This window comes from Lepidochelys olivacea (assembly GCF_965140295.1).
Source record: "Lepidochelys olivacea isolate rLepOli2 genome assembly, chromosome: 16".
NCBI lineage: Eukaryota > Metazoa > Chordata > Testudines > Cheloniidae > Lepidochelys > Lepidochelys olivacea.
In genome coordinates this window covers 4,401,317-4,427,819 of record NC_140426.1, presented here as the reverse complement: position 1 = coordinate 4,427,819, position 26,503 = coordinate 4,401,317, and the positions used below count along the sequence as shown (strand labels likewise).

The 26,503-nt window shown below is 51.2% G+C and overlaps 1 protein-coding gene across 8 annotated transcripts in view; it reads right to left on the bottom strand.

Annotated features, from left to right (window-relative positions):
- Positions 1–932: 932 nt before the first annotated feature.
- The window catches only part of EXD3 (exonuclease 3'-5' domain containing 3), a 573,796-nt gene continuing 548,225 nt past the window's right edge, over positions 933–26,503 (bottom strand). For 7 of the 8 annotated variants that reach the window (XM_084650099.1, XM_084650097.1, XM_084650092.1 and 4 more), the window contains 2 exons: positions 22,656–22,749; positions 933–1,526 (listed from right to left, as the gene is read on the bottom strand). In XM_084650099.1, the coding sequence (XP_084506225.1) occupies positions 1,192–1,526; positions 22,656–22,749 (429 nt within the window). In that variant the 3' untranslated portion in view covers positions 933–1,191. The remainder of the gene's footprint in view (positions 1,527–22,655; positions 22,750–26,503) is intronic. The other variant, XM_084650102.1, reaches the window with a different exon arrangement.

Here is a 26,503-nt window from a genome sequence, read left to right as displayed (position 1 = left end):
AACCTTTTATCACAAAGTTCAGCTTGCCTGGGTGGCAAGATAGACTGGAGAGTCTGAGAGGACTGTCTGTGATTCCATGGTGAGCCTGGTGGAATGATCCAGGAGTTCACATTTGTTATTGGCTTGGGGAAATGTAATTACAGACCACACTGCCAGTTTGGGGCGACTGCCCTTGTTTTCTGACAGTCTGCCCTGAGGTAGGCACTCACAGTTGTGAGCCATTCCAGACAGCGTGACATGTAGCCTAGTTTGGGGATGGGGGGTCTGCTGCTGACTGAGCCCCGCAGCCCCACTGTCTCTGCCTGGGGTTGGGAGGGGAAGATGGGGGAATGGAGACCAAGCTCCCCACCAATGAATAACCTCGCTGGGAGCCCCCGAAGTCCTAGCCCTGGCCCTGTCTCCCCAGACTGGGAGGTCCAGCATCCACTGCCTCCCAGTTAGCTGAGCAGTCAGCCCTTCGGACAAAGATGGCCACTACTTGTTGCATTTCAGATGAGCTAGGTGAAGCCCTGGGGTCCTGGCGATTTGCTAAAGGGTCCTTGGCTGGGCAGGGCCTGAGTATCACCCATGCCGCAGGGCAATGTTACGGGGAGACAAGAAATGATACAGTGCTTCATGGGAGCAAAGGGAGGCACTCAGCACCTTCTGGAGGAGCCTCCAGTGCCTCTCAGGATCAGGCCCAAGAGAGAGACAGCTGAAGCCTGGGGACTGAGGAGGTGGCCAGCTCAGTGCCTGTAGGCTGGGAGGTGTTGGGAGGCAGTGGAGTTCCTCACATCACACTCACGCCCCACTCTGGAGCTGGAGGGAGCTGCTCTGTGGCAGGAGGGCTGTGTGGATGGGGGTTCTCTGAGGCCGGCATGGACATGGCTCCATGGGTGGCTAGTGAGCAACACCCCTTCCCCCAGTGACACCAGTGCAACAGAGGACAGGGATTGGTCCTGGAACATCTCAGATTTAATGATCTCCTTGGAGGCCATTTGATATCAGGCCTGTAGGTACCATGGCCCATTACAGTATGGATCATGATAACCCTTTGCCCCAAACCTCAGATAATGGCTCCCCCGAGGAACCAAACTCCCATCCCTTAACATCAAACCAAAGTCCATTTCCTGTTAAAGCCGCAGTGGCTCATCGGGGAATCAGAATCCAGCAGAGATTCCCAGTCCCTAGTCAGGAACCCTCCACCTCAGCTCAGCTCAGCTCATAGAAGCTTTGGCTTCCCTCTGCGGTGCCAAAAGCTTCCTTAAACTGAGAGACCACTCGCCCAAAGTGTGAGCCCTCCCAGAATACTTTGCCACACTGGGTGCAACAGTAGAAGTAAGACAGGTCCGCTTTGCCCAGCACCCCAGGCGGGATGGCTGCTAGCTGCAGGGAGGCACCTGTGGCCAGCGTCATGGTCTCCACATTGAGGTCTGAATCCTCTAGCCACTGGCAGTTTGGATTGTAAACTGGCTGCGGGTAGTCAAATTCTGAGGTGTCAGACGCTGGGTTTGTCTTTTGTTTCTCTTCAGACTTTGCCAGCCACTCTGTGGAAACAGGAGAGAACAAACAGACACTGAATACTGAGTAACAGGTGTGATTAGCTGGGTTGGTGCTCAGCTACCTTCCCCCCATGTAACCTTTCTTTACTCTAGGTTCATCAGCCACGCAAGGAACTGGGATTGCAGGCAGAGGGCTGAGGAGACTGTAAGACTTTCTGATTCTGGGCTGCTGCATGGGCCGATGCAATTCTGGAGTTTGCTTTAAGGGTCTGTCTCTCCTGCAGTCAGAGGTGTGACTACAGCACGGGTGGATGTCCCCAAGCTGGCTTTGATCTAGCTAGCTCGGATAACAACAGAATGGACTAGCCGCTTGAATAAATACCCACAGTCCTGGCTGGCCTTGTCCACATTGCAAGGGAATGTGCAGGCAGGCATAACCATGCTAGCTTCACTCTAACTGGAATACAATACTGAAGACATGGTGACGCAGGCTTCAGAGCAGGGTAGAAACCCAAGTATGTACCCAGGGTTCTGGCAGGCTTGTGATCTGATTGGTAGCCCATGCTAAAGCCCTTGCCACCAATGCTAGCTAGATTAAAACTAACCTGGGTAAAATGACCTGTGCTACATCACACCTTCCCTTGCAGCGTAGACATACCTTATCTTTAGGGCCCTGTGTAAATCACAATTTCATGAAGGGCACAGAAATTGTGATAATGCCCCCAAACCGTGATATTTACAATATATTTTAAAAGGAAAATGTCTATAATAAAGTATTTAACACAAGAGATGACCTCAGCTTACAGTGCTGTGTGCATGCAGAAGAACAGAGTTCTGTGCACATGCAGGGGCAATCCATGAATGAGGAACGGTCGAGGTTCCTTCCCCACTCTGAACTCTAGGGTACAGATGTGAGGACCTGCATGGAAGACCCTCTAAGCTTATTCTTACCAGCTTAGGTTAAAAACTTCCTCAAGGTACAAACTTTGCCTTGTCCTTGAACCCTATGCTGCCACCACCAAGCGTGTTAAACAAAGAACAGGGAAAGAGCCCACTTGGAGATATCTTCCCCCCAAAATATCCCCCCCCAAAACCCTACACCCCCTTTCCTGGGGAAGGCTTGATAAAAATCCTCACCAATTTGCATAGGTGAACCCAGACCCAAACCCTTGGATCTTAAGAACAATGAAAAAGCAATCAGGATCTTAAAAGAAGAATTTTAATTAAAGAAAAAGTAAAAGAATCACCTCTGTAAAATCAGGATGGTAAATACCTTACAGGGTAATCAGATTCAAAACATAGAGAATCCCTCTAGGCAAAACCTTACGTTACAAAAAGACACAAAAACAGGAATATACATTCCACCCAGCACAGCTTATTTACCATCCAGTTAAACAAAAGGAAATCTAACGCATTTCTAGCTAGATTACTTACTAACTTAACAGAAGTTCTGAAGAGCATTCCTGACCTGGTACCGGCAACAGCATCATACAGACAGGCAGACAGACCCTTTGTTCCCCCCCCACCCCCAGCTTTGAAAGTATCTTGTCTCTTCATTGGTCATTTTGTTCAGGCGCCAGCGAGGTTATCCTAGCTTCTTAACCCTTTACAGGTGAAAGGGTTCTGCCTCTGGCCAGGAGGGATTTTATAGTTCTGTATACGGAAAGGTGGTTACCTTTCCCTTTATATTTATGACAGGAATGAGTGAAGTGACTAACGATGCTTAACTTCAATTCACAAATAAAACAGAAATAAGCAAACATTTAGGGGATTGCAGATGCTTGTGTTTGCTGCAGATTTTAATTGTAAAAAATCATTTACATTCAATTGTAATATTCATTCCATGCATATGCCTTGAAATTGATTAACTTTACTTGTGTACTTCATTCTGGAAACTCTGTGAAATTCAAGATTTTTGCCATTGACACTGCCATGAATTTTCTAAAAACATGAATCGTGACTCAGCCAGGGTGTCAGTTACAGCAGCCTCTTTGGTGGTGGTGCCTCAAAGCAGGACAGCTGTAGTCATGGGCACTGCTTCCCAGGCCCTGGGTCCACCCTCCGCATGCTCCTACCCTGGGGGAATGTAGGGTGTGTGCCTATCGTGGCCCACAGCAGTGCCTACACCAAAGGAATTCTCCCTTGGCCCCAGTGACATACAGGGGCCAGAGTGAGGAGCTGGGGGGACCCTACCCCCAGAGTATCATCTGTGGCTGCTGTAGATTGTATGGTAATGGGGAACTCTGCTGATTGCTGTGGCCAAATGAGGACACACAGAGTCCCCAAGTTAAGCTTCAGCAACTGCTGCTCATCCAGGCGGCCTGCAGCCATGTCACTTTGGGTTGCCTGGATGTGCTTGGATAGGAAACCACCAAGGAAAATGCAGGTCCTGGTGATCAGAGGCAGGGTCTCTACTGAACCAATGGCAAAATGTGTTGCTTGTGGGTCAAGTGCTCATGGTAGTGCTGTCTGTTATGTGTACTTTGAAACTGAGGTCTAAACAATTGAAGCTCATTAAATATCAGACTGCACATTCCACAAGAGAAGGGATATTAACCAATGTCTTGGATAAATGCCAGTTTGGGCAACACATTCTGTAATTCCCTCTAAAGTTTATGTCGATATGGTATGCTTTGCTTCCTGACATGAGATGTTGTGTAGTTGCTGTGTACTTTCAAACTGGTGTTGCGCTACACCCCAGAGGTGGCTGCATTTCAGAGGACACCGATAGAGAGAGAAAGCAGAAAGCTTGCAAAGTGTTTTGTGATCTGTGAGGATGAAAGGAGCTGTGCAAATGTTAGATAGCATTATGAATAATTATCTGGATTAGCGATCAGCTTTGGAAAAGTAATTGACTCAATTAACAATCTACACTGGATTGTTCTAGATTCAGGTCCTAAAGGCATAAGGCACTAGATGGTCTAGGTGTAGTGTTTTGCAGAAACACAGAATTGGAGCACAGTTATGCAACCCCCTTGTTCCTCCCCTCTGTCCCCCCAAAACAAGGTGATGTTTGTTCTGAGGTGAAAGAAGCCAAAGAGACATGCTCCTCTGACTCCAGGTGATGTGATCCTGCACTGATAGCTCCCTGGGGAGTTCAGTCTGTGCACCTGCTCCTGGCAGGCAGCTTTGGCTGGGCACTTCCTAGAGCATACGTGCTTCCATCTAAAATCCCATTGTGGGTGCAGGGACTGATGTCATTGCCAACAAAGACACAACACCTATTAGTTTTTGGCACTGCAATGCAGGTTTTCATTGCTTGTGTCCCAGTGGCGAGGGCGCGGCTGGGTCTTGGGATCAAGGAGGCAAAAGTCCAAGATTGACTTGACTGTCATCCATCAGGAAGTCTGGCAGAAAGTGACACAGGGAGGCAGACTGAGTATATTAGCAGGGGCTGATTCATCCTTGGCATGGAGAGCTCTCATGCCTAGACAACAGTTATAAAACAAAAGGCAACTTACATCTATCTGGTATGACATCACTGGGGCTGTTCCTCTCCAGGACACAAGAGAGCTCCGTCAGGAGTTGCCTCACTGTTCCAGGGAGTGCAATAGAGTAATACAGGAATCATACTTAGCTCTTCAGCCCTAGATCTCAAAGCACTCTGCACAGACGCCCAGTGCCATTCTCCAGTGCCTGTGGCAAGTGATGAAGTGACCTGCCTGAGGTCACAAAGCAGAGCTAGGGCTGACTCCTGGGCCAGTGACTCCTCCACCGGCCCGTAATGCCCCACGTGGGTGGAGACTGGAATTCAAACACAGGGTGGTGTTGCTGGAGAAAAATCCTAGGGTTGAAACCAAGAGGGTTCTAGAGACGTATGTAATACGTTCTGTAGAAATGGCTCTGAAATCCTATGGGGATAAATTCTGTTCTGTCTCCTGGGAGCCACAGCCCAGGGGGGCAGGGGAGGGGGAGCTTTAAATCATGTTTACACTCTCCAGAGTCTGTGCTGCTGTGGGGACTGCATGAGCAGCCCCAGGGACGGCCAAGAATCCCCCCGGTCCCAGCACTCAGTGTGCTGATACTCCCTGTGCTGAGCCCACCGTGCCCTGAGGCAGAAGCTGCAAGAGAGGGCTGTGGAGAAGCCCTTACAAGGGTCTTGCACAGCTGGAGGAATCTTTCTCCTGCCTCTTCCCACTCCCTCTGTGGCCCAGGAATGCCCCAGAGCGGCACACAGGAGTGGAGCAGAATAAGCCCTGTGGAAGGTCCAGACGCGGGTCCTTCCTTCGGGCTGGTTAACCCTCGCTTAGAATTCCATGGCAGGGAGAGTTCAGCTGCCTGCCCCACAGCGCTGTGTGACCATGCATGGAAAGAGTAAGGGCCACCTCAATAGAGGTGTATTCCCAAGCCAGGAGCGCTGCTAAGCATACTCTGAGCGCCTGGCTATGCAGGGCCTGTACCATGTGTACGCATTTACACCTCTGCCAAGAGGCTATGAATTGCTATCAAACCAGAGGAAGGGTGGCCGTGTGGTCAAAGCACATGGTTGGCACTCAAGGGCCCAGGTGCCTGGTTCCAACTCCGACAGAGCTGATCTTGGAGAAGCCACTTCCTCCTTTGTGTCTCAATTTCCTCATCTGTAAAACTGGGGTAATAATCCCTCCCTCCCTATCCCACAGTGACATTCAGAGACTTCACTAATTAATGTATAAAGTACATTCAGATCCTCTGATGGAAGGTGCTGGAGAAGGATCCAGTATTATTATTCTAAAATAACGGGTTTCTCAGCATGTCTATAATCCTGGCCCCAAGGGGTGTGAGAGTCATGACAGACACAGCTACCACGTTAGCTGATACATTTAAAAATGTCTAAGCACCCTGTGACCAGATCCAAGCACTGCTGATCAGTAAAACGGGAATGCCCTGTGAATGTATTATATGCCTTTTCTAACATTCCATGTGGGATCTCTTTTCTAAACTACCCGACCGCCACAGAAAGGAAACAAAGAACTGGGTAAATGTGATGACAGACCCTGACCAAAATGTAAAGACATGAGGGCTGTCACTCAAACCAACACCACCCAGGAAGATTTCAGGACACAGTCTATGGCTGGCTTAAGACACTTCTTGTCCTAAGCTTGTTGTGTTCAAGTCCATCCATGGAGTCTTTAAATCAAGGCTGGATGTCTTTTGAAGGGAGCCACGTGCTGTTAAATTCAGTGCAGGAGTCACTGGGGCAGTTCTTTGCCCAGTGCTATGCAAGAGCTCAGCATAGATGATCACAGTGGACCCTTCTGGCTTTAAAAATCTGCAGATCTAGGTAGGGACTTTTCAGTTTATTTTGCCTGTTTGACAAGGGGCAGGCAAAGCCGAGGGAGGCACCGATTCCAGGCCAGAAGGGACCACTGTGATCATCTAGGTGGAGCTCCTGCACAGCACAGGTCAGAGACCTGCCCAACAGTCATTCCTACCGCAGAACTTTTAGAAAAACACCCAGCCTTTGACTTTAAAGCTGCCAGTGAAGGAGAATCCACTAGGACCTTGGTAAGTGGTTCTAGTGGTTTATTATTCCGACTGTTAAACATTTACCCCTTATTTCCAGTCTGGAACACAGACTGACTGTGTGACCGAGGACAAGTGATTACTCTCTTGGGCCTCACTTCTGCAGAATGGAGAGAATAATCCTTCCTTTCTCCTGCCCACCTTTCTTCTGTCCTGCCTATTTAGATTGTAAGCTCCTAGGGACGGAGACTGGCTCTCACTATGTATCTGGGCAGCGCTCAGCATGACGGGGCCTTGCACCTTGGCTGGAATCTCTAAATGCTACTGTAATACCGATAATCAGGGGTCACCCAATGAAATTAACAGGCAGCAGGTTTAAAACAAACAAAAGGAAATATTTCTCACACAACGGACAGTCAGCCTGTGGAACTCATTGCCAGAGGATGTTGTGAAGGCCAAAACTATAACTGGGTTCAAAAAAGAACTAGGTAAATTGATGGAGAATAGGTCCATCAATGGCTAATAGCCAAGATGGTCAGGGATGTAATCCCATGCTCTGGGTTTCCTAAGCCTCTGCCAGATGCTGGGACTGGAAGACAGGGGATGGATCACTCGATAATTGTCCTGTTCTGCTCATTCCCTCTGAAGCAACTGGCTCTGGTCACTGTCAGAAGACAGGATAGGGGCTAGATGGACCATTGATCTGGCCCAGTATGGCTGTTCTTAAATTCTAATAATGATCAATAATAATGATGACCTCAAACACAGCAGTGTGGAGCCCCCAGAAGTATCAACCTGATTTTCAGGTCGGTGGCTGTATTCAAAAATAAAATGAAAAAAAAAAAAGACAAACTGAATTTTGGTCTTTGTCTCACTGAAATGAAAACCCACAAAAAAGTCATTTGGGTTGAACGAGGCAACATTTCAGAACATACTATTTGCCAAAAAAATCCACCAGCTCTAGTACTGGGGATGTGGTAAAATCCCTGGTTTGCCCTATCACATCACCCCCCTTCTGTCTTTGAAAATGCATGTTCAGCCCTGAAATGGTTAAATATAAACACCCCTTTCGGTTATTTTCTTCTCTGAAGGTACCAAGCTGTCATGGTTGGGCTTTACTGATAGTCAGTTGAGCTTTTGTGCTCTTCCAGGAAGGCCTGGCATTTCCCCGTCTCTTTGGAAATCTCCCTGTCTGTCAGCCATGGTGCAGCCCTGCGAGCTCTCAGCCCCGGGGACTTCACACCTCTCCCACCGCTAGCATGTGGGATTTAAAAAAAAAATTCCTCAAGGCAGCCTGTACAGCGTGAAGTACCAGCTCCCCCCGGCCACCACTCCCCTTCCCCTGTGGGATGTGGCTGGTGAGACGGGAGGGGGTGGGAGGGTCATCGTTACAAAGAGAAGGAGAGAAAGGCTTGTGACACCCAGCATTTTGCCTTTCGATCGGCCCCAGCCCCCTCTTAATTGTGGTGCTTCAATGGGTTGAAAATGCAACATCACTTCAAAGTAACAATTTTTCAATGGGAGCTTGTAAAGCTCCCGCCCCACCCCCCTTGATGGAATTCGGTTCAAAGGCTTTTGAAGATGCCTGTGTCCCTGTGGCAGCCTGTCTGAAAAGGCCACTGGGAGCCAGTAAGCAGGGTGCCAACTCGGCAAACAATCTTAGAAAAAAGTTGCTGTGAAAAGGTCATCTCCGTGGTGGCTCTGGAGAGAAAGGGTTTCGTCTGGAAGGGGCTGGGGGAGGAGAGGGGAAGATTTCTTTAAGGAGGGATTTTTCTCCCCCTTCCTTTCCTAAAGCAGGGTAAATATGGCGCCTTATCTTGTGAGAGTGCTAAAATACACAAAAACGAGGAGTCCTTGTGGCACCTTAGAGACTAACAAATTTATTTGGGCATAAGCTTTCGTGGGCTAGAACATGGGCTCTGGGACGAAAGAGTCCAACAGTTTTTGTGCAAAGGGATTTCTGACATTTTATTCTGTGTACGATTTATAGCCCACCAAGGGTTTGACGAGCAGAATGTATCTCCCTGCTTTTAAACAACTAAGAAGTGTGTTAAAAGCAGGGGTGTAATTGGGAAGTGACAAGTAGAGCTATTCTTCCAAACTCCTCCCACAAACTAAGCTCCGCCCACTGGAGCTGCCAAAAGGAGCTGCCACAGACAGCATAGGTTGCACAGATCTTCACAATATGCACGCCCTTTCCCCATGTTCTGTGTGCCAGAACTTCAGTGGCATTAGCAATGCTGACTTTCCCCTCAGGACACAGGTTACCTCATGAGACTCTCTTGGGCAATGGCAGACTCCTTCATGCACACCCATTCACGTGGGTCTCATTACCCCACTGCGCACAGCGCCCAACCTTCTGCTCTCCTAGTGCTGGCTCAACCTAGGAAACTGGATAAGAATTATAGAATCATAGATTATCAGGGTTGGAAGGGACCTCAGGAGGTCATCTAGTCCAGCCCCCTGCTCAAAGCAGGACCAATCCCCAATTTTTGCCCCAGATCCCTAAATGGCCCCCTCAAGGATTGAACTCACAACCCTGGGTTTAGCAGGCCAATGCTCAAACCACTGACGTATCCCTCCCCCCAAGCGATGGCCATGTCCTATGCCCTATGCGATGTCCTATGCTCATGAAAAAAGAGACACTGAGAGGACCAGAAATCCTCATTTCCCTCCACTCTTTATCTAAGAGTCTTCTCCCAGTCATCTCTGCCAGGGCTGCGACTTGATGCTTGGGTTCCAGGATCCAAATGCAGCTGCAGCAGCTGCGCTGACATGGTATGCGTCCGATGAAGTGAGCTGGGGCTCACGAAAGCTTATGCCCAAATAAACTGGTTCGTCTCTAAGGTGCCACAAGTCCTCCTGTTCTTTTAGCAGTAGTAGTAAATATTTATGAGGGTGGCACTGGAACGACGGGATGGTCTCCATGACGGCAGGTGTTGCTAGCGCCGTAGAATCCAGATTAGCCAAACTGCCGGAGTGGTTCTGATATTGGGAGGCAAGAAGAGGATCACAAAGAGCCTGTGGGAGGGCTGGAAGGAGTGGCAGGCCAGCTTCCTGGGTCCCACTGTAACAATTTTCATGGCCTATTCCAGGGCCTCACTTTCACACTGGTAGCAGTGCTTAATCCCACGCTATTTAGGGTGAAATGGGACTTCTTGCCTGTTGAGACAAACCCAGTGTTGCAGGGAGTCAACTAATCTCCATGAAGAGGAGTTGGGGCTCTGGAGAAGGGGACATGCCTACACCTTGTGAGGACAGCTGAATGCCCAGGCAGCTCTGAGGTCATGAGGGGTAAAAATAAGGGGGTATTCTTATTGATGAAGTTCATTCTTGGAGAAATGAAGCCCCCCCAGAGAGGGGAAACAATGCTGGCAGCAATCCAGCTCTCAGAGTGTGAGGGAGTGCTTCTCTGACCTGCTGTCTTCCTGAATAAACGCTCCCCCACTGGTCAAACACATAAATAACGACCCCGCTCACTATCCAGCTACAGATCCCCAAACACTCTGCTTTACAAAGCATTAACTCCACTTTACAGACAGGGCAGACAGGCCCTGTGAGGCTAAGTAACTTGCAAGCAAGTGTCGGAGCTGGGACCAGATCCCAGCCCCCTGATTCCTATCCCATGCTCTTTGCCCTCTGTGTAAAGTGGTGGCTAATGAGAAGCCAGGCTGGAGGCTGGCCCAGCTTGAGGGGGATTTGTTTGAGAGACGAAGGACTAGAAGGGGGAGACCTGGTGATCAGAAGCACTGAATTCTCCCTGCAGAATATGATTGTGGTACATTCTACCCACTCTTGTTAAGGACGCCAGTGGAAGGCATGAGCTGACCAGTCCCCCCAGTGTCCTTTATTCATGACAAGGCACTCTGCAGAACCAGGTCCTTGCGAGCCTGGGTCCCATTGTTAGCAGGATCCCCCGCACACCAGCACTGAGTTGGGCACAGGGCTGGGGAATTCCTAGCATAGCACCCATGGGAAGAGCAATGGACCAGGAGCAGGGGAAAGGTGGTTTTCAAGGATGGGACTTTTTAATGGAGCTTTGCTTCTCCATCACTTAGGCATTTTGAAACCCATACTCTTAAATGTTTGCTTAGGCCAAACAATGGTAGACACCATACTTAAAAATACTCTCCATATGTCGTGTGAGTTCCAGGCTGGGGTAGGAGCCTCTCCCAAACTTGGACCCTGTCGGAGGGTATTAACCTAGTCTCACTTGGGGTGCTTATGCCACCCCAGCAAAGGGTCCATCTCCTATTCTCTTCTCATACAGGCCCACCTATGGCAGACAGCCTGCATTCCTACCCGTGAGGCTGGAGAGTTTGGACCTGGGCACCAATGCTCTGGTGTCTGTACTGGCTGGGTAGCAGCAGTAGGTCCCTGTGGAAGTGTGATCCTCGAGGAATAATGGCCACCTGCCATATCCTGAGACACACAAAGTTCTGCCAGGCAGTTCTGACATGCTCACAGCCACACCCGGCTCTCAGGGCTGTCACTGTGAGCACTTCCCTCACACTGGCAACATACTCCCTTGTAATGTGGCTATTAAGAGCTAGGTGTTCTGAAGAAAGCACTTGTCATAAAGACTTTGCACTAGTCTGAAAACACACCCGGGAGCATTCTTGGAGGACAAAGGTCCATGAGAAACCTTCCCTTGGTGAGAGATGGCTCCTGATAAGGGAAGTTCCGAGCCTGAGAAACACACTCTATTGAAGGGAACTGAAGATGCCTGATTATCTTTTCCTTCCAGATAATTGTGATAAGCAAAGGACAAAGGACTCTGGATTGTGCAACCAGTGCAACACAGGAGGGGCCAAGTTCTTAGGGCTTTCTCGGAGCCGGGTAGGATGGAGATTGGGTGCCCCTCTAAGCCCTGTGCCCCTCTTTGCCCTGCTGATGCAAAGCAACAAGGCAAAAAATGACATGAAGCAGTCCAAGACTCTCCTCGCTCTCAATAGGGTTTCATGGAAGGGAAAGGGATCATGCTGGATTCTCTGCCTTCCCCCTAGCCTCCCCAGAAACCCTGCCTGGGTTGTCCCCGACAAGTGAGCACAATGTTTTGTTTTGCTAGGTTTTACTCTTGCATAAGCAAAGGACACAGTTGGCTCTTGCTTATTCTCTGCTCACCGTCAGTATAATACTGATGTGATGTCTGCACGGCTCTGGGAACCCACAGCTACTACCTGTCAGGGTATCTGCAGCATGGGAAGGGGAAGGGGGCTGACAGACATTTCTCATGAACATCCAGCCTCTGAGACATTCATGCCGGGCTCTAGGTCTATCCCCAGCTCTGCCCCGACCTGCTTTTCGGGGCCAGGACTCTCTCGCTGTGTATGTAGAGCACCCGGCACAGTTCAATGCCATTACTATTTGATATTTATATTGTGGTAGTGCCTAGAGATCTCAAACAGGCTGGGGCATGTTGTGCTAGGTGCTGTACAAACCTGTAGGAAAAATGGGGCCCCAATCTCATCTGGGGACGCTAGGTGAGCCTGTAATAAATAATAATAATTCAGAACAACATATTATGGTTATGGGGTTGCTCTTTCTAGTGTACACTCAACCTTGCACTGAATGCTAATCTTCCTGGGGCAGTTTGGTCTAACGGTTGAGGATGGGAGTGAATATCAGGACTTCTGCCTTCTACCCCTGGCTCTGCCACTCACTGCCAGACCTCATGGAAGCTCCATCACCTAGCCGTGCCTCAGTTTCCCCACGTGCAAGCGGGAATAATAGTGCTCACACACCTTTGCCATTGATGAGTGAAAAGGGGTATGTGGCTCCTTCAGCTGGAGATCCCTGAGCACTGTCCCTTGGGGTCATTACCCTAAGCCCGCTGCGCGTGTTCATGGATGTCTGGGCTGGGTAACTGCATGTGCACCCTTATGTGGCAATTGGATCGGCACAACATTCAACATGGAGTGCCAGAGTGCTGGCTTCTACGCCTGGTAGTGGAGCGAGCCAAAGTAGCATGCAAAGGTCAGGCATGAGATTCTGTAGCATCTGATGAAGTGGGTTTTAGCCCACGAAAGCTTATGCCCAAATAAATCTGTTAGTCTCTTCGGTGCCACAAGGACTCCTTGTTGTTTCTGTAGCCCTCTCGTGAGTGCTCAAGCCTACCTTATTTTAAAGTGCAGCTCCATCTCAGCTTCAAGTTTAATTAACGGAGGGCTCTAAACAGACTGATGCCTCTTTAGCTGCAGGCTTGAGTCCAGGGCTAAGGAGGCTGTGGGGTTCACCAAGTTGTGAGGAAGTGCCGGTGGGTTTTGTGCATTACCCTGGCAGCCCCTAGTGTCAGAATCACTGGCCTGGTTCCAGAGAGCTTTGGTGGAGAAGGGGGGGGATGTAGAAAGACCCCAACTCTTCCCTGGGAGACATGGGGCGTAAACCTCAGCACAGAACAATTTATAGCTGCAAAGCTTTCCCTGTTTGGCTGCTTCCTCCCCCCTTCCTGAGATCACAGGCCACACCGCAGAGTGAAGGGCTGAGAAAATTCTCACGCTGTAATCAGCAGTGCAGTGAAGAGTGACCTTAAGAAGCTGGGGGGAGGAAGGGAAAGAAATACTGAGTCATTTCTGCGAGCAAGTGAGTGGGAAACGTGCTGAACAAACAGGTGTCCAGGGTCACAGCCAGGGAAGCGCTCATGGGCTGTATGCACAGCAGCCTATTTGCAGCAACCCCATCTTGACAGTCATTTTTCCCATGCTGTTTTTGTGACATAAACAAGGATCCTCCATCCACCCTCTTGCCATTTGCACTGTCCCACACTGAGGGTGCCTCTGGAGCTCACCACACTGCACAGTGCTGCGTTCACAACCACCAGACCTTTTAATGAACAGCCCTGGGACTCTCCAGGGATTTATTCCCAGCTCTGCTGCTACATGGAGCAAAATCTGGGAGGACTGGAAGGATCAGTAGCATCAGCTTGAGCCTGGCTCAGTGCAGGAATCTCAATCCTGACCTGCAGCATCCTGCTGGTCAGTCCTGGGCCTGCACGTGTTGTGCCAGCGCCCCTCAATATCCCTGTTTGTCTAGCGTCGGGGAGCCAACACCCGTCACTACTGCCACACAACACCCCGGCCGGTCCAGCCTGAGCCACCCTGCTACAGCTCCCCACCTCTGCCCGCCCTGCCACCTCCGGCTAGTCCAGCCTGAGCCGCCCTGCTACAGCTCCCCACCTCTGCCCGCCCTGCCACCCCCGGCTGGTCCAGCCTGAGCCGCCCTGCTACAGCTCCCCACCTCTGCCCGCCCTGCCACCCCCGGCCGGTCCAGCCTGAGCCACCCTGCGTTCTGTCAATGCCTGCCAGTCCTGACCTACAGCTCCCCACCTCTGCCCACCCTGCCACCCCCGGCCGGTCCAGGCTGAGCCGCCCTGCTACAGCTCCCCACCTCTGCCCGCCCTGCCACCCCCGGCCGGTCCAGCCTGAGCTGCCCTGCTACAGCTCCCCACCTCTGCCCGCCCTGCCACCCCCGGCCGGTCCAGTCTGAGCTGCCCTGCTACAGCTCCCCACCTCTGCCCGCCCTGCCACCCCCGGCCGGTCCAGCCTGAGCTGCCCTGCTACAGCTCCCCACCTCTGCCTGCCCTGCCACCCCCGGCCGGTCCAGCCTGAGCTGCCCTGCTACAGCTCCCCACCTCTGCCCGCCCTGCCACCCCCGGCCGGTCCAGCCTGAGCTGCCCTGCTACAGCTCCCCACCTCTGCCCGCCCTGCCACCCCCGGCTGGTCCAGCCTGAGCTGCCCTGCGTTCTGTCAATGCCTGCCAGTCCTGACCTACAGCTCCCCACCTCTGCCCGCCCTGCCACCCCCGGCTGGTCCAGCCTGAGCCGCCCTGCTACAGCTCCCCACCTCTGCCTGCCCTGCCACCCCCGGCTGGTCTAGCCTGAGCTGCCCTGCTACAGCTCCCCACCTCTGCCCGCCCTGCCACCCCCGGCTGGTCCAGCCTGAGCTGCCCTGCGTTCTGTCAATGCCTGCCAATCCCGACCTACAGCTCCCCACCTCTGCTCGCCCTGCCACCCCCGGCTGGTCCAGCCTGAGCTGCCCTGCGTTCTGTCAATGCCTGCCAGTCCCGACCTACAGCTCTCCACCTCTGCCTGCCCTGCCACCCCCGGCTGGTCCAGCCTGAGCTGCCCTGCGTTCTGTCAATGCCTGCCAGTCCTGACCTACAGCTCCCCACCTCTGCCTGCCCTGCCACCCCCGGCTGGTCCAGCCTGAGCCGCCCTGCTACAGCTCCCCACCTCTGCCCGCCCTGCCACCCCCGGCTGGTCCAGCCTGAGCCGCCCTGCTACAGCTCCCCACCTCTGCCTGCCCTGCCACCCCCGGCTGGTCTAGCCTGAGCTGCCCTGCTACAGCTCCCCACCTCTGCCCGCCCTGCCACCCCCGGCTGGTCCAGCCTGAGCTGCCCTGCGTTCTGTCAATGCCTGCCAATCCCGACCTACAGCTCCCCACCTCTGCTCGCCCTGCCACCCCCGGCTGGTCCAGCCTGAGCTGCCCTGCGTTCTGTCAATGCCTGCCAGTCCCGACCTACAGCTCCCCACCTCTGCCTGCCCTGCCACCCCCGGCTGGTCCAGCCTGAGCTGCCCTGCTACAGCTCCCCACCTCTGCCTGCCCTGCCACCCCCGGCTGGTCCAGCCTGAGCTGCCCTGCTACAGCTCCCCACCTCTGCCTGCCCTGCCACCCCCAGCTGGTCCAGCCTGAGCTGCCCTGCAACAGCTCCCCACCTCTGCCCGCCCTGCCACCCCCGGCTGGTCCAGCCTGAGCTGCCCTGCTACAGCTCCCCACCTCTGCCCGCCCTGCCACCCCCGGCCGGTCCAGTCTGAGCTGCCCTGCTACAGCTCCCCACCTCTGCCTGCCCTGCCACCCCCAGCTGGTCCAGCCTGAGCTGCCCTGCAACAGCTCCCCACCTCTGCCTGCCCTGCCACCCCCGGCTAGTCCATGCCTGGACAAACTTTCAGCAAAGACTCCCACCCTGCCAAAGCAACCATGGCACAATATACAGGCAAGGTGGAAAAACACCCACTGGAGATGAGGACGAGGTCACCAAGATTGTTTTGCTACTGACCTAGAGAGGATTGGAAGCTGTCAGGAGTGAATGCCAAGATGATGAACCCGTTGTGAATCCTCGGGCTGAGAGCTTTAGCCACGATCTTCCACTTCCCATGGGGGTCACCATCACTGGTAGAGGAGAAGAGCCATGTTCTGCCATGTCCTCTTCCTCCCTCTGCAATCTCAGCCACCAGAATGAGGCCCCAGAATGCACTGACTTCTCCCTCTGGGGCACATCCATCAGAGAGTGACAGCACCTTATGCAGCAGCTGCAGGGTGGATGAGGTAGCTCTGAGGACAGCCATCCGCAGCAGGGCCATGGTCGTAAAGTCAGATCTGTCACATGGCAGCCCTCTTCCCTGGGCAGCAGGTGCGGGTCGCACCCCTCTAGTGTGAGAGGCAGATATCCAATTGCTGCTGCAAAGGCTGTTCTATTTCAGCTGGTTGAGCTTGGGGGGGCACGGGTGGGTCTTTCAGAAAGGTCTGATCTATTTCACTTCTATGGGCTTTCAGTGCAAGCTGTGAGGAAGAGGGGGTGGAGATCCAGTCAAAATGCAACAGAGTAAGTTGTTGTTAGGAGTGCTCTGCAGTTTGCTTAGACTAGTGCGTCACATTGACTCAGCAATTCCCAGATTCCCAGGCCAGAAGGGCTCATCTAGTCTGATCCCCTGCATAGCACAGGCCAGAGAACATCCCCAGAACAATTCACTGTGAACTAGAGCAGCTCTTTTAGAAAAACAGCCAGTCTTGATACAAAACTTGCCAGCGATGGAGAATCCACCATGACTCTGGGTAAGTTGTTCCAATGGTTAATTACAGCTTCAACATGCTTTACAAGTCCTGGCTCAGTGCACCTCCAGTCCCCTGTGAGGCAGGCCAGTATTATTCCCATTTTTCAGATAAGGAAACTGAGGCACAGAGAAATCAAGTGATTTACCTAAGGGTAGCCAGCATCAGAGCTGGAATCTGAAGCTGGTTCCAGATTCCCAATCCCCTAGCTAAGCCACTTGATTACACATCTCATAGGAGCCACTGCAAATCCTGAATGTGGCAACCTCTTGTGATGAAGATTGTAATGTGAGTTGGAAACACTGCACACCAGCTATCAGCTAAGACAAAAAGTCTGCACACAACAACCTGCCCAAGTATTTGCTCTCTGTTCTCAGAGCTAGGACACACCCTCTGCATGCTATGAAACAGCTGCGAGCTTGACATCCAACACGTCAGCAATACATCCAGCCCAGAGCAGCCTGGCTCTGCCACTGTGCACAGCATTGCAATCAGGAGCAGGACATCCCAAGGTAACTGTCTGGTCCCTCCTCATATGTCCTAGGTTGATATATCTGATCCTCCATCATTCTCAAGCTTGGAATGGCAAAAGGAGTCATAGACAGCATAGAAAAATCACAGGTGCAGTAATGAAAACCGACTCATACATTTGAAAACCAGAAGGGATCTGTTGATCATCTAGTCCAGGGTTCATCAACCTTTGGCACGCGGCCCGTCAGGGAAATCCGCTGGCGAGCCAGGACGGTTTGTTTACCTGCAGCATCCGCAGGTTCGGCTGATTGCAGCTCCCACTGGTCGTGGTTCGCCGTGCCAGGCCAATGGGGGTTGCAGGAAGCGGCAGCCAGCACATCCCTTGGCCCATGATGCTTCCCGCAGCCCCCATTAGCTTGGAACGGTGAACAGTGGAAGCTGCGATCAGCTGAACCTGCGGACGCTGCAGGTAAACAAACCAGCGCGGCCCGCCTGCCGATTTCCCTGACGGGCTGCGTGCCAAAGGCTGATGATCCCTGATCTAGTCTGACCAACTATATAACTTAGGGCCTAGAATTTCTCCCATCAAATTCTGTATCAAGGTCATAACCCCTGGTGGAGCTAGAGCATGTTTTTAAAGAAGAAGAATATCAAAGGCAATGAAAAGATGCTACTAGGAGGCAGAACAAGGCTGGCTGTTTATATGTTTGCTCCTGATTTGTTGGGAGGCCATTACCAGAGCTTGCCAGATTGAAGACAGGCAGACATGAATGTGTCTGAGTGCATGGCATATATGGGACACAGCCAGGCATGTCTACAAAAGTCAGCAAAAATAGTGACAATTTTTCACAAAAAAATTCAAATTTTTAATCTAAAGTACCCAAGCATGACTTGTGTCTGGGTTCTCACATTGCCTGATTTCTCCTGTCACAGCCCTACTAAGATATCAGTCACCAGGGCTGGCCCCCATTACAGTGAGTCTAGGCAAGTGATATTTTTGATCTCCCCTGGCCTGGTTCAAATGACCTATGTGACGGTCTCCCATTCCACACTGTGGCTGAAACAAGGCTGGCCAGCGGGTGGCGCTCCACCGTAGTGTCCCTGGAAACGTGGTGACCTAGGTGTGGGCATGTGTCGCCTGGGCCTAGTGGCCCCATTAGGGACCCCACATTACGTCCCATGTAATTTTTAGGTGTCTTATCATTTCAGTCTTGTTTTTGCAAAATCAGTTTTGCAGCAGAATCCTCCTCAGCGATGTTCTTGGGGTTCGCAGCGCTGGGGTGAGGGTGCAGTGCTAAGCTAAGGGAAGGCACAGCTCAGTGAGCCTGAACCATCAACCCACAAACACAAAACTGACTTGCTCATTTTCCCCCCTTTGTCATGGATACATAAACCACCCCTGGGAAAGCGGTGGGGACCACCATGCTGGGAATTCCAGCAGAGGCAGTTCTGTCTGGGCTTGTGAGCAATTTCTGGCAAATCTGGATAAACCCTAAACAGACTGGATTGGAAAATGTGCCCAAACCTTGGAAAACCTGTACAAAGCCCAAGGTAAAAATTCAAATGAGTTATTATACAAGAATTAAATGTCCATTAATAACATACAAGCCCAGCCATAAAAGGAAGGGAAACAAGTCAAACAGAACGGCACGGAAAAATACCTTACTAGAGACGTTTCCAACATGGCAAGTGCCAAGGGGTTCTTGTCATTCACCGCCTGAACCCCTCGCAAAACTGATCGGCCTTAGCAAATGGCCCTTTGCAGCTTCAGGCCCATCTGCGTGCAGAAGGCCAAAACCGTGCTAGCTGCATCCTTTAGTTGCATTTCAGTCCCTCGGGCATGGTCTCCATCCATATGTGACTCACACAGACAGTTGCTTTAGCATCACATACTCCGTTATCTCACTGTTCAGTCCCCTAGCAATCACAATTGTCCTCCCAAAGACCCTGAAAAGCCCACAGTTGAAAACATTTGAGGAGACAGTCCCCAGCCTTGCTTGGAGAGAGTGGAGGAGATGCATGGGTTATTGTGGAGAAACTGGAGATTATTCTCATTTCAAGTAACTGTGGGATGCAAAGGGCTGGATCCTTCAGGGCAGAGTGGCTGCTTTGTGTTGCACTGCCAGCATAATCTGGCTACAACCACAACCCATGGAGTATTGCCCCAGTGCAAAGGTGACCTTGCAGTGACAGAGCGAATGCTGCATGCCCTCTCTGGTCCTAAAATCTATGAATCAAGGTTCCCCTAAAATCTCTCAGCCAGAATTGCTGGCATGTGATTCAGATTGTTGGCTGAGCAAAGCGAGGGCCTATGCTCAGCTCAGTGGCCTTTCTCTGCCTGCCTACCTGCCTGTCTGGATGTAATGCAATAACTTTTGGACACTGCATCTGATTTCAGGGATGTTCTAGATGCTGGATCTAGGGTGCTGCTTCACCCCTTGGCTTGAAGTGGTTTCCATTATATTCAGGGTTTACAGCAGGGGCCAGTAGCCTTTCAGAAGTGGGGTGCCAAGTCTTCATTTATTCACTCTAATTTAAGGTTTCACGTGCCAGTCGTACATTTTAATGTTTTTAGAAGGTCTCTTTCTATAAGTCTTTAATATATAACTAAACTATGTTGTATGTGGGCAGAACCTATTGATTGCAGTAAAAAACAGAAAACCAGATCTCCCAGAAAGAAAAAAATAAAATAAGAACAGAAGGGGGGGGGGCACAGCATGGGGGAGGGACATACAGAGCCCCTGGTACTGGGAACACACACAGAGCCTCTGGCATGGGAAGGAATGAAGCACCCAGGCATGAGAGGAGAGCGAATGGGGGGTATAGAAAGTGGCAGGTGTGTGGGACAATGGTATGAGGGAGGGGATACACAAAGTGGTTGCAGGGAGTCCCTGAAAAAGGGGAGGGGAGGGTAGGACATGGGGAGTTTGTGGGGGGGGCACTAGGGGAATGCAGTAAGCCCCAGGTGTGTGCATTGAGCTCAGCTGGCAGAAGCAATGACCTGCGAGACCCTCTAGTCACATCACACTCCCTACGTACTACGCTCTGAGGAGAAAGGGGCACCTATCACAGCTGAATATAAACCAAAGCATTTCTCTTTTTCCATCCAGGACTCTGGAAACTGGCTGAACAGGCTGGGCCAGTGTTGGGCTACTGTGGAACGGGAACAGCTCTCAGCAGGGAAAGCTCTGACAGGACAATTCCCCCCAGCCAGGCAGAGTACTGAGAATGACAACCACACAGCTACTGCATCTTCCCCTCAGCCCAAAGGTCCTTGCATTTAATCGATAGTAAACCCTTTGCATTTATAGAGCTCCAAGTGTTTCACAAAGTAAAGGAATGATCATTGTCCATACACTACAGAGACAGGGAAACTGAGGCAAGGCCAGATTAAGTGACTTGCTTAAGGCTGCGCTGTAGGTCAGTGGCAGATCCAGCAATGAACTCAGATCTCCAGACTCCTCTTCTAGTGCACTGCCCACTGGACCTCATTGCCTCTCATCACAAACTGCTTCTATGTCACTCACTGAAATGCTGCCACAACGGGGCTGAAGCACAGCAGCTGCAGCCAACACCACAGCAGAGCAGATTGAGACAGGAAATGAAGAATACCTCCCCACCGTGTCTCTAAGGCAGTTCGAGCTGGACTGTAATCGCTCCAGCTGCAATTCGACCCAGTTTAAGAGTAGCCGTGGAGGCAGCATCTGAGGCGTTAGAGACACTAGCAATGAGAAGTCACTTTGCAGCCTGTGGTTGACACAGTTTGCAGAGAGTTAGATGGGAAAGTCCTTCGACTGTAACTAATGCATCTACGGGAAATCATTGCACCCAGCATTCAAACAGCCCTCTCCACCCAACGGCCAGTGGATGAGTTCTTCTAAATCATAGTGCAAAGGAAAAGAATCCGTGTGGCTGGATTACTATAGCTGTACTTAGAGGTCCTGAAGTTTTTCTGATCAGGGTCTTTGTTCGCAAGCTCAGAAGGGTCTTGTCTATGGTGCAAGTCCTTGGCAAACCTACACCAGGTCTGGAAATGCTCTTTCCTGGCTGAGCCTGATTCCCTGGCACTCCGCACCCTGTGCAGACAGGTACACCAGCACAAAGCGGGGGTGAAAGACTCTGAGTCTGATCTGGTAACGTTTTACACGCTGCACCACAAGGTGCAGCCTGCAGAATCAGCGGCTTCCTGTCTGGAAAGGGCTAGAATATCATCTGTGTGGGGCTGGGTTTTTCCAAAGGGGGAGCTAGCCCCCCAACTCCCATTGGCTTTGAGATGGGTCCCTAACTCCTTCTGTAAAAGCAGCAAAGAGTCCTGTGGCACCTTATAGACTAACAGACGTATTGGAGCATAAGTGGAGCGTAAGTATTTTGCTCCAATACGTCTGTTAGTCTGTAAGATGCCACAGGACTCTTTGCCGCTTTTACAGATCCAGACTAACACGGCTCCCCCTCTGATACTTAACTCCTTTTGGAAAGCCCAGCTGTAGTTCTTGCTGTAACGTTTCTATTTTATGGAACTGCAATCTCAGTAAAAAGACTCGGAAATGAGTCCTTCAATTAAAAAGGCCACACAAATAACAAGGGGCTTTAGGAGCGGCTACGGCTAATATCTTTACAATACCCAGCTGCATGGAAATTGCTGGGGAGAAGAGATGATCGAGGAATTGCAACACAGTGCTGACTTCACCTATTGCAGCTCTGTACCTGAACACTGTCCACACACCAATACTATTGTGTGGGTCTAAATCCTTGTAACTTATTTTTGTACTGAAGTCAAACGACCAACAAATCACACGCACAAAAAAGCTGTTATAAAATGTCCACTTTAAACACAATCCTCATCCTGCAGTTACTAGGGCTGGGTTCTCAGCTGGTGGGTAGCTCTTACCTGTTGCTTTTTACCCAGAGACCTAAAAGAGCTTTCCAAAGGTTGGTATCCTTATCTCCATTTTACAGATGGGGAAACTGGGGCATGGGGCAGGGAAGTGACTTGCCCAGGGAGGGGAGAGGTCAAACCAGAAACTCAGGTATCCTGTGCCCCAGTGCTGTATCCACTAGTCACACTGCATCCCATGGATTCCCTTTTCCGTTTTGCCTGTAAATCAGACTGAAATGTTAAAAGTCCGTCCATGACCACGCTGACTATCTCAGGCAGTTGATCACTCCCCCGCTATGGGCTCCCCCAACCCGTGTCTGGCTGTGCCCTGAAGCTGACAGAGCGACACTGATTTACACCATCTGAGGAACTGGCCTACAGAGCCTCAGGATGCTGAGACATTTAACAAATCTGGAGTTGGTCCCTGGGCTATTGCAAATCCTGCCAACAGAGTGCAAAGGTGCTCCAAGCACAGGAGCACAGTCCCCTCACCGGCTCAGGCAGGAACGCAAACCCCTGGCCAGGCTGCATTAACCTGGTAGGTGCCCACTCTGTTACCTGCATTATCTTCTTCTGTTAAGAGTCCACTGAACTGCATCAGTTGCCTCATTTGGTCTTTGGAGATCTTCAAGTACTTGTCGCAATTACACAACTGGCAAAAGGAAGAGAGAGGAAGATTAGAAAGAGGGTGGTAGCGGAGTCCTCTGCCGCTCTGCAGCACCTTCTGTCCAAGGATCTCACAGCATTTTGCAAACCAATGAATTCAGCCCCACAATGGCCCTCTGAGGTTGGTCAGCATCATTAGCATGTTACAGCTGAGGAAACTGAGGCACGGGGTCAGAGAGTGAGGCTGTGACAGCACTAGGGTAGGACACAGATCTCCAGAGTTCCAGGCTTTGACCCTCCTTCCTGTAGTAGAGGGCAATAGGGAAACCCACAAGAGAGTTACAAGATCAGGGGGAAAAAAGCAACACCCCAACCCAACTCATGGCTGCTCACACTGGCTATGCAGCCGGGGTGGCACTCCCAGCCTGCTGCCGCGTCACAGGGCTGCCACATGCTCCTCCAATGACCCTGCATCCCCAGCCCAGTGTCAGGCACAGAGATGAGCTGTGCCCTGCGCCAGGCCTGCAGCAACATGCTGCCTTGTGCCCACTTTGGATTCTGTCATGGCCTCTGCAGCCAGCTGGCTAGGTGGAATGTGAACTCTTGACCCATCTGACAGTGCAGCCCAGGCTCAGGGATTTCAAGGGATCTGTTCAGGCTTCCCCAGATGCCAGCCAGCTCAAAGTGAAGAGTGGGGTATATGTGTGGGTCTGGAGGGAGGTAGCTGGGGGAGGCACTCTGCCCCAGCTAGTCACTTACAGCAAACCCAGTTTATAGCTTGAACTCTGGGTCAAAGTCTCAAGAGAAAAAATAGCTGCCCAGCTTTATTGTGTAATGCTCCCATAAAGAATAGTGTACCGAGATGACCATTAAAAGCCCATGATAGGGCTTCTTCATTAAGAGCTCATAATTTAACATGGCAAATCCAGCCGTGCTCTCTAGGAATCCCCATCCTGCCCCCCAAATAAATGAATGCCTTCAACCTTTCATGGCTAGCCAACTCCAGCCCAGCTCAGCACTGGGAGGACAGACACCTGCTGCTTCATACCCTGAAGTATAACTCACTCAGCTGGGACCTGGATGCTGCCATAAAGCACCAGAAGCTGAGACTGTCTGTAAATGTCAGCAAGACCCTATGAGCCAGAGTTACAGCTTTGAAACTCACTCTTTGGCTCTCCCTACAATATTTGCATAAATAGGCACAGAACTGAAAAGCTTGCTGAGGTAATGAGCTTTCTTAATGGGGCACCGTTGCCTTACAAATCACTTCTCTGGCACAGATTTTACTTATCACAAGTAACACACATGGGCCCACAGTCTCCAAAATGACTAGTGATTTAGGGGTCCCAATCTGAAACATCTTAAAGGGGCCTGGTTTTCAGAAAGCACTGAGCTCTGTGACAGGTTTCAGAGTAGCAGCCGTGTTAGTCTGTATTCGCAAAAAGAACAGGAGGACTTGTGGCACCTTAGAGACTAACAAATTTACTTGAGCAGAAGCTTTCGTGGGCTACAGCTCACTTCATCAGATGTTGTAGCTCACGAAAGCTTATGCTCAAATAAATTTACTAGTCTCTAAGGTGCCACAAGTCCTCCTCTTCTTTTTGAGCTCTGTGAAAATCTGACCCCTTCACGGTGTGCTGGGGTTGGGCCTCAGGAACTGAACACACCGGGTCACTCTGCACTTTGGAAATCTTAGGCCAAGATTCCTAGCACTGAGATTGGAGGAAAAAATATTTCTCTCTCTTTTCCAGTTGGTTGCGACTGCAGGTAAAAATCCTGGCACAAGTGAAGTCAGTGTTCAATCTCCCACTGACCTCAATGGGGCCCGGATTTCACCCAGGGCCTTTAGCGGTGCTCTGTTGCATCAGTTTCACTGTTCTCCCTTGTACCGGCAGTTAGTGTAGGTCTTCCACACAGCAAAAGGGGAGAGACAAACTATTTAAAACGTGGGACAATGTGACTAATCCCACAAAAATTTATAGGGGGACTTAGGTGTGATTCCCAAAGTGACCTGTAACTCACTAAAAATCCCAAAGGATTAGGCTCCAAGTTGACTAGTCCCTTGAAAGAGCTGCAGCCAAGACAAGTGATTAGAATCATAGAATCTCAGGGTTGGAAGGGACCTCAGGAGGTCATCTAGCCTACCCCCCTGCTCAAAGGTGCATACATTTTAAATGCAGTGAGTTTCCTGGTTGGGGTCTGATCCAAAGTCTACTGTATGAAGTGAGAGTTTCACTGACTTCAGTGGGCTTCGGATCAGGTCTTTAGCACTTTTGATATGTTTGTGGAGCACTAGTTGGACGCGGCAGAGAGGTCACATCTGGGGGCTATGGCTCCCCTTCTCCTCAAGTGGGAGAATCAGAGAGGAAAGTGGGACAACTATTCGTTAGAAAAAAATATACAATCACAGCTCTGGCACCCACCTCTCAAACCACACGCAGGGATGGGGCAGAGCTGTCCCCAGTCTGGACAATAACTTGGCAGTCAGGCACTCCAAGAAATGAGGCAATAAACCCCAGCCTGCAAATGACTCAGACTGTAAAAGGCCTCTGCCTTCCGCTCTCTGAAGCTGCATTTCAAGCAAAGCCTGAGACAGTGGGTAAAACGGAAAGTCTCAGAGAGGCCATGCTATCGGGGACGAGAACTCTTCAGAGAATTCACTTTCCATGCACTGTGGCAAATGCTTTGAGTTCTCTGATCAGCCACTTCCTTCCAGCCCTGTAAGGCTGTTTTGCAGAGTACAAGGTGCCCTAAATGCAGTAACATCCATTTTCCCCCTCCTCTCCTCAGTGCCTGGGCCTTGCCACATGACTGGATCAGATCAGACTGGTTTGGAATCCAGCAGTGACCAAAAAGTTTGCAAAGGAAGGAGACTATCCCCAGGGTTTCTGGCCCATTGAACTGTGCTGTACAGGGAGGGCTGGAAGGAAGCCTCCCCTCAGACCCTGCTTATGCCCTTCAGTAGGAAAGCTGATTTGATTATAATTTTAGGGCCAGATTCTGGGATTCTCCTTGGGTGGGGGAGAGAGGAAGCAGGGGCTCCCTGGCACACCTGGTCCGTGGCAAAGCTCCCACTGACTTCAATAGGTCCTGGATTTCACCCCAAGAGAGTGCACTGGGGAAGTCAGATGCCCCAAAGGGGGTGTGGCTGAGTAAGGATGGCCCCAGGGCCTCAAGCCCTTTCTGCACCAGCTAGTAGCTCAAAAAGTGTGTGGGAACCTCACCTCTGTGCCCTGGAGCCTGCTGGGGGCTCCCCGAACCTCTCCCTATGGTGGTGGTGACTCTAGAGACCATGATAATGGCCTTGGTTTGCAAAGCTACCCAGGGTATTATCCACTGAACCCAGAGCTGTGGGAAGGGAACAGTGTAGCCCCAGTCTGGGTTCGCTGACTCCTTGTGGATAGATCACAGAACAGCCTGACCGGCAAGCCTGGAGGCCTTGTGTGGAGTCCAATGCACACAACCTGCCAATGCCCTGCAACTTCCTCTCTTGTCAGCAGGCTCAGACAATGCAGTCAGCCAGTGGTCACAGGGCCTGACAGAGCAGCACATGAATGGCGCAGGCACAACCTGGGGAGCTGAGGTGATGTGGCAGGAAGAGGAGCTCACTTTGAGGAGCTTGCAGGGGGATTAACTTCTCCAGCCATCAGAGGTCTCTGCTCTCCAGCCAGCCAGATAGTGGACAGCCTTGGACTCAGCACTGATCTGCGACTCTCAGATTACAACAGTGTTATGAAATGTTGGCTTCCCATTCTGCCTGGTGCCCTCTTCTCAGGCAGGGCCTGATCACCCTTCAATCC